The 8,287-nt window shown below is 35.3% G+C and overlaps 1 protein-coding gene across 1 annotated transcript; it reads left to right on the top strand.

Moving 5' to 3' along the window:
- Positions 1-4,762: 4,762 nt before the first annotated feature.
- LOC105162763 (basic helix-loop-helix (bHLH) DNA-binding superfamily protein) lies at positions 4,763-6,114 on the top strand. Its single transcript, XM_088877258.1, has one exon. The coding sequence runs from the start codon at positions 5,036-5,038 to the stop codon at positions 5,837-5,839; it is 804 nt and encodes a 267-aa protein (XP_088733384.1). The 5' UTR covers positions 4,763-5,035; the 3' UTR covers positions 5,840-6,114.
- Positions 6,115-8,287: the final 2,173 nt, after the last annotated feature.

The raw sequence follows: 8,287 nt of genomic DNA, 5'->3' as shown, positions 1-8,287 counted from the left end.
AAATTTCCTATGAGATTCTTGAACATCCTGTTGACAAGCCTTTAGTATTTGGCACCTGCATTTTCTAAAACAAAGGGCATCACATTGTAACACTAGATACTATTTTCAGTAATAAAAGAAGTATTATCTCTATCTTTCTCCGCCATGCAAATCTGGTGATATCCTTTATATGCATCCATCATGCTAAATAGGTGCAACCTGCTGTTGAGTCCACTAGTAGGTCGATTCAAGGTAGTGGGTAGGGATCTTTTGGGAATGTTGTATTTAAAACGGTGAAGTCAGTGCACATCTACCACTTTCCTAATGCTTTCTGCATAATCACCACATTCGGCAGTCATTCTATGTATTGTACCTCCGCTACATACCCGGCTTCTATCAACTTATTATCCTCCTCCTCAATAATCTTATTTTGCTCAATCCGGAATGAAATCTTCTTCTGTTTCACTGGCTTAACTTGAGTATCCACATTAAGTCTGTGAACAATCATCTAGGGTGTTACCTCGCTCGTTCCAAACCCTACAAGAGGGGTTTTAACTAGCTGCAGATGGGTGTCACCTATGTCCATTTTCCTTAGCACTTCCACGAACAAGATGTCAACTGAGCTACTGTTATCTATAAGCACTTTGTGAACCGCATAGTTGGCAAAGTCCATTGTGATTATCATGACATCCTTCTGGGACCCAATCTCTTGGTTCAAGTCTTTCATTCCAAATGTTATCTCTTCTTCGTGCTCAACATTCAGTATCTGCTCTCCCCTTCTCTTTGTTTCTGAAATTTCTCGCGCATTTTTTTCTTGGTCGTCCAGAGTCTCCATTTGTTGGTCCCCCTGAAATCGTATGAATAACTCCTTTAGTGGGAGCATTATCATGAGCTCCTTCCTCTATTCTCACTTCTTTTTCTTTTCTAAATCTATCCCTACTACGAGACTCATTCCTGGACCTATTTTTGTATTTTTTATTGCTCTATATTTTCCCCTCTTGATTCAATACATGTTCCATAAAATATCCTTGTCTAACTAATCTTTCTATCTCATCTTCAGTTGATAATAGTCCTCTATACCATGACCTCTATCCCTATGAAACTTTGTTGGAATACTTCTTGGTTGGTGGGTTACGATTTTTTATTGGCCATTGCATTACCTTTGCCTTTTCTACCACCATCATGGCCATTGTATTAGAATGTTGAGCATCATATCTCTGTGAAGATTCTGAACTTCTAATGTTCCGTTGTTAATCGTTCCTATGAAAATTTTTGATGAAATGTCCTCTCTCTGCCTTATAGTGAACAGGTATGTGGTCGATCTCTTCGCTTTTTTCTTGCTCGCAAAATGGAATGCTAAATTTTGGATCAGCTAGCCATATGATTCTATTTTACCACTAGGTATGCTAGTGAACCATTCTTGCGTCTTTCTTATCGAAGTAGTCATAAACAATTTTGCATTAATAGGATCAAATTGACCATACAAGATCCTTGGTCCCCTCCTACTTGCACAAGTCTGGCAACCTAAAGTTGTGGAATACTATCTCAGTCAATATCTTGTTCGAGAAATGTGAATTCCTGTTTTGGGCAACTATCTCCCCTCATCTTTTGAGTTCATCTATTTACAATCCCAATCTTTCCATCTATTAGCCTACCTCCTCCACTTCGGCTTTAGAAATGCCCGGTTCCCTTAATCCTCATTTCTCACCTGTCATCCCTAATTGTGAGTGCTATTCTTAGTTTTTCCACAAACGGCGCCAACTAATTCGGGTAGAATATGGCTGGAGTCACTTATTTTCTATCTCTTCAAGACTACCTAGATAAAAGTGTAGTCCTTGAGAAGATAGAAGTACGTTGCATTAGTTGGGTGGCCCCCAATTAAGACCCTCGAATGTTTAAGTTAGCTCAAGATCGATATAATAATATTCGAATAGAGATATTAAATGTGATAGAAAGTAATACATATATCATACCATAAATATAATGAAATGAAGGTATTTATAGGGCCATATGTGCCTCTCGACCTGGTCCACGTGTCATCATATCAGCCATAAGCTGTCAGAGGATCTACCATTTGGATCTCGGGTCTCTGAAGCAGATTGCTGGAGCGCATCGGGGCGCAAAAGAAGCAGATTTTGGAGCTCCATCTAAATTTTGGCATTGTTGGAGGGTTATTTGAATCTTTCCTCAAGCGGGTTAAACATACCCCTATATATATATATATATATATATATATATATATATAACAACATTCCCTGAGGTTTGACATAATTATGAATACTCATTCGTTGTTTGAGAAATTACAAATACACCCCCTCCCCATCTGATATTTGATGAAATTATATAATTCTTGAGTGGAGGTATGAAATTGTCAATTTTTCTCTTACTATATTTTTTTAAAAAAAAATTATAAAAAAATCGAACGGAGTGGATGAAATTTTTTAAAAATTATAAAAGAATTATCCACTTAGTCCATAAAAAATAAAAAATTTTAAAAGATAAAAAAAATATAATTCTTAATCCACAAGGGCATTTTGGTCAGTTCATCACAAAACAATAGATGAAAACCTAACGAATTGGGCTAATTGTTAAACGATCATTAAAATTAGAAGGGTGTTGATAATTTTTCAAACAATAAAGGGATGTTTATAAGGGGAAAAAAATTTAGTCCATTAACTTAGCTTTCGTTAAATTTTAGTCCACTAACTATGATAATTATCACATTTTACGCACTATATTTAAAAATTACTTCAATTAGGTCCAATTTAGGGTTTTGGTGTCAATTTTCCTATCAATTGAATGAAAATTAATGATGTAGCAGGTAATTGCTTATTTGTCCGGCAAAATGAGTCATGTCATTATCTAACATGGCTAATATGTACACAACACATCCTACGTGGCATAATTGAATATAAATATATACATAATTATAAAGCAAAATTATATATATAATAATATAAATTTAAAAAAAATAAAATTCCTACCCTCCAACTCCCCCTCCTATCGGTCCACCTCCGCCGCCCCCAGAAGAGGAGGCGACGGAGGTCGCCCAGTTGTGCGTCCCTAGGTGTCGGCAAGTCACCTAGTGGTGGCGCGTCGCCCTCCGTCTACTGGAGGCGGTGTCGCCACCTTCTGTGGCGGCAAGAGCAAGCGAAGGGGAGGGGGAAGGGGGTGGGGGGTGGGTGGATGGGTTATTTTTTATTTAAATTTATATTATATAAAATAATAGTTTTCTTTTTCATAATCTATAATTGTATATAAAATAACAATTTTTAGTTTTATAATTTTATGTATTATATGATATAAAATAAGAATTTTATTTTTTATAATTTATAAGAATTTATAATTCCCTATAATTTTATATACTTTTAATAAATTAAATCTAATGTATTTTTTCCAATAATTTTTTAATTAAATGAATAATTATCTGTAATAAAATTATTTATAATAATCTTTAATTATTTATAAAATAATAATTATTTTTATAATTTATAAGGATTTATAAAATGATTATTTATAATTATTTACAGTTTTTATGAGTTTATATTTTTTTCAATAATATATTTCTTTGAAGCTAATATATTGAGTTATATATTTTATTCTAATTTATGATATATTTTAAAGTGTGTAAGATTATTTATTATAGGCATGCATAGACGACGTGTCACGAAAGTCAATATAAAATATAAATTCAAAGCTTATTTTTATACAATTTGACCTTTTGTTTATTTAAGTGTTTATGTGGGAGAGAAGGGATAAAAAAAATATATCCACTTCAAATGCCAAGGTATTCTTTAGTGCCAGATGTGACAATTAAACTATGTATAAAATTAATGGACTAAAAAATTTAATTATTCAAGAACATAAATCCATCTCATCTGCTACGTCAGACTTTAATGCCACGTGGGATAAAAAAATCCTCAAATTGAAGCAACTACAGCGAAAATTAAAAAAATCAGCCACCGAAATATCTAATTGAAGCAATTTTCAAATAAAATATACAAAATGTGATAATTATTATAGTAATGGATTGAAATTGAATAAAAGTCAAGTTAATAGATTAAAATTTTATTTTTTATTTATAATTATGTCAAACGTCAGAAAAAGTTACTGTAATTTGCCCTATATATATATATATATATAAATGCCAAAATAATACAAAAGTATTTACATACAATAACAGAGTTGGGTTGTATTCTAAAATGTTAAAGGATTATCTTATCATACTATCATATTTGTGTGACTGTGTTTATATTCATACATCATACTATTAATCCCAAATCACTAACTAATTGTTTGGTTGAAAATTGTTTTGAAAATAAAAAATATATATATATATATTTGGAAGAAATATGGAAAAAAATGTGGGTGGATAAAATAAATAATTCATAAGGTATATTACTCCAGAAAAATATTTTTAGAATATCTAATATATATATATATTAATTAATTATGATTTATAATTAAAAAAAATTGTTAGTTCATCATTAAAATTAAATGAAAAGCTTGTTGTTACATTAAGTTATGAATATTAAAATTAAAAAAAGTATTATAATTTATTAAAATGTCCAAATTTGTAGTCTGTCCACGTGTACGTAGATCTTCAATCATTCCTTGGTTTTCTCTTCCGTTTCTACCCTCCAATAGCTCGCAACGTCCAGAAGTACCCGTCTAGAAACAGGGGCACAACAGTAAATCATCGCTGTTTCTTGCCAGCCTCACATATTATATTTCCAGTTATTCCCCGACATTGTCGTCAGTTCCACCCTCATTATTCATCTGCCTCCGATATATCAGTCCAAATTCTCATCTGACGGCCATAAATCCACCAACTGTTAAAGAGCTCAAAACATCAAACGGCGTCGTCTCAACCTCACCAGCACGAAAACGGCCGCCGTACAGACAGAGTCATCAGAAACGCGCACCTGCACCTGTCATCCGCCGTACCGTCCGTCACCCTCTTGCACTCCGCCACGTGTCCCCCACCCCATATATATATATGTATATATTTCTCTTTATGTAGGGAGAAAATTCATCCATTTCAACTTGCAGAGTAATGGAGGACGAGTTTCAGTTTCAGATACAGCCGCCGTCGCTGCTCCTCAGCGGCGAAGCCTCCTCCGCCGTCGATGAGGCTTATATGAATGGCGTCTGTGCTGGTCTCAGCTTCCGCTCGTTGCTCGCTTACGGTTCTTTGGACAACGCTGCCGCGGAAACCGACAGGTATCCCTTCAAGATGCCGAAAACCGAACCGCTCTTCTCCATCAACGACGGCGTCCCCGCCGAGGCTCCTCCTTACAACTTCTTCTCTGAAGCGGCGTCATCTTCTCTTCATCACCAGCTACCAGGCCTCCTTTCTCTGGAGCTGCCTCAGAACACCGCCGTTGTTGAGTCCCCAATGATGAACCCTAGAATTGAAACGGCGCAGTACGGGAAGCAGAGGCGGAGGCGGCAGCAACAGAGGCTAAGCGACAAGACGCGGTGTTTACAGAGGCTGCTCCCATGGGATGAGAAGATGGACATGGCGACAGTACTGGAGGAGGCGTACAAGTATATCAGGTTCCTCCAGGCGCAGGTCAGGGTACTCCAGTCCATGCCCTGTGAAAGCGGCGGCGGCGCCGCCCCGGCTTCATGTGGTACAACAGCCAGCATTGGCTGTGGAGATTTGGGGAGGCTGAATAGGCAGCAGCTGCTTCAGGTGGTGGTTAACTCTCCGGTGGCTCAGACGCAGCTTTACTCCAAAGGCTGCTGCCTCTACTCGGTGGAGCAGCTGGTTTTGCTGAAGAAGAATGCTGAGAGAAAGGCTCTATATCATCAGATGATGTTAGAATCTTCGAACCCTAATCCCTTCCTTTCTTGAAAATTATATCTGGTGGGCCCCTGGATTTTGAAAAATACTCTTCATCTTCTTGTTGGTGTTTTTGTTTCAGACTGATTGATCTGTTGAGGGCTTTTGTGAATGAAATGGTACTTTGTGATGGAAGTGGCATTAATTTGTGTAGATGGAAAGCAGAACTAATAGTAGCTAAGTGAAACTGCAAAAATATGAGTAATTAAAAAAGATGATCAGTTTCTCAAAATCGGAGAATGTGTTGGTTTTTGGGTATAAGCATAATGGATCACTTGTTCATGTAATTCTCTACATTTTGCTTCCTTTCTTGTTCATCAATTTTCTAGACCATGACGTTATGTACATTGTCTGAAATTTCATGCATCATGCCATAATTAAAGTTTCAAACATACATATATAATTAAAGTAAAATCCAAAAATAGAACAAATCCCCTCAAACACAAACACTGATCGAATCAAGTCAAGTACGAATATGCATGATTCACCAGTTTTGTATTAAATCCTCTAAACTATATATATATATATATATATATATGTTTCTTTTGAGCTGCCACAACGTTAATATATACCTTTAGCAATAGGGTTAATTATTTTTTTATTAATAAAAAATAAATAAATTATATTAATATAATTTAATTAAATAACCTAATATTATTATGACAAAACACGACTCGAATTAAAAAATTATTTCTTTTTATAAAAATACCCATGTCGTGGTTTCATATTTTCTAATTTTTTTTAAATTTTATTGAATTAATTTTTTTATAAATTGATTATATAAAAATAATTTTTAACAATATATTAAAATCTAAAAAATTATAATATTAAAATTGTATTACTGTAAAAAATTACAATTAAGTATACAAATGTAAATAGTATATATTTTTTTGTACAACTGTAAAAAATACAATGAACTACACAATTATTCTTGACAACTCCGGACCGGCACATTTGATTGTGTAGAAGAATTTCTTTGTTGGGCTTGTTGCCTTGAACGCTTTTGTGTCCAATCCATCTCGTTTGTGAATACGTGATGTTTGGTTTCGATCAGGGCGTGAAGAGATACGAATAGTAGTGTCGTGGACCAACTCAAATTCTGGGACATCCGAATAATCTTCGGAATGCACAGGTTCAAATAACTTGGAATATATATTCCTGTAAGCCATTAAATCATAATAATCCTTCACTACTGATACAACATTAATCATGTATGCAACGCATACTTTTTTAGCGTGACTACAAGGAATACCAAATTGAGTCAACTTGCTACAAGAACATTCTCGGTTCGTAATTTTAAGGACATAGGTATTGAGTCCGTGTCCATCTGACTTCTTGTAACAATTGAGGCGAACTGTTGGAAATTATGGTATTTGGTGATTGCTTAACAGAATTTTTTGCCAACATGTGAACATCTTATATACAAAATCCATCCACAGTTGGTTGTTGGCCAACATTACACTACTTTTCGCTAACCTCTTACAAAAATAATGGACAGTTCGTTAAAGTGTCATCTCAGCTATTATTGTCAACGATAGACAGCGAGCCCCTTTCAATAATCCATTAATGCATTCCAACATATTTATCGTCAAAATACGGCATCGCCATCCACCATCATGAGATGTCCATTTTTTCCTTGTTAATCTGGTTCTAAAAATTCAAACACGACTAGTTTCTGGCTCTTTATCTCTTTCATAATTCGATTGAATTTTCTGATTTGATATTCAGAGCCAGTTCTCCAACAAAGATCCTTTAACACGATATTTTTGAAATGACTGTTGAAATTAGAACATACATGCCTCAAGCAATACTGGTACACGCCGTGAGGTGGCACAAAATCCAAACTTTCATGTACTGCTTTAATGAAACTAGGAGGACGGTCAGAAATAAGGCAAATGCCACGTCACCCCCATATAACATATATGCTTAATTGTCTAATAAACCACTTTCAAGATGAATATGATTCTTCATCGACATTTGCAAAAGCAAGAGGGAGTACCTATTGATTTCCATTCATAGCAGCAGCAATTAACATTTTGTACTTGTACTTTGTATATAAATGGCTCCCATCTACACTGATAAGTTTGCGAAAGTGTTAAAACCATTCAATACACGGCTTGAAAGCCTAGAAGACGTATCCTTGCACGTGCGGATGGTACTTTTTGGACCCATTTTTAACAACATAATCTTTTCGTACGTGTAAAACAAATCCTACACCAAATAGAATTTTATGGCGTCTACAGGTGCGGACGCCTTCAATTGAATTGCCATCTCATCACTGCATTGGTGGAGAGATGACGATCCGAAACACACACTTCTCATTTTCGTATAGGGGAATCCACAATTACTCTACAAGATATCCAAATAATATGGGCCCTCCAAATAGATGCGAGCAGGTGATAGGAGTTGATTTCGACCGAACAACACAATAATGGCAGGAATACTGCCTGACTTATTTAA

Source organism: Sesamum indicum, linkage group LG13 (genome assembly GCF_026168435.1).
Source record: "Sesamum indicum cultivar Baizhima isolate 11 linkage group LG13, ASM2616843v1, whole genome shotgun sequence".
Lineage (NCBI taxonomy): Eukaryota > Viridiplantae > Streptophyta > Magnoliopsida > Lamiales > Pedaliaceae > Sesamum > Sesamum indicum.
This window is presented reverse-complemented; position numbering and strand designations above follow the sequence as displayed.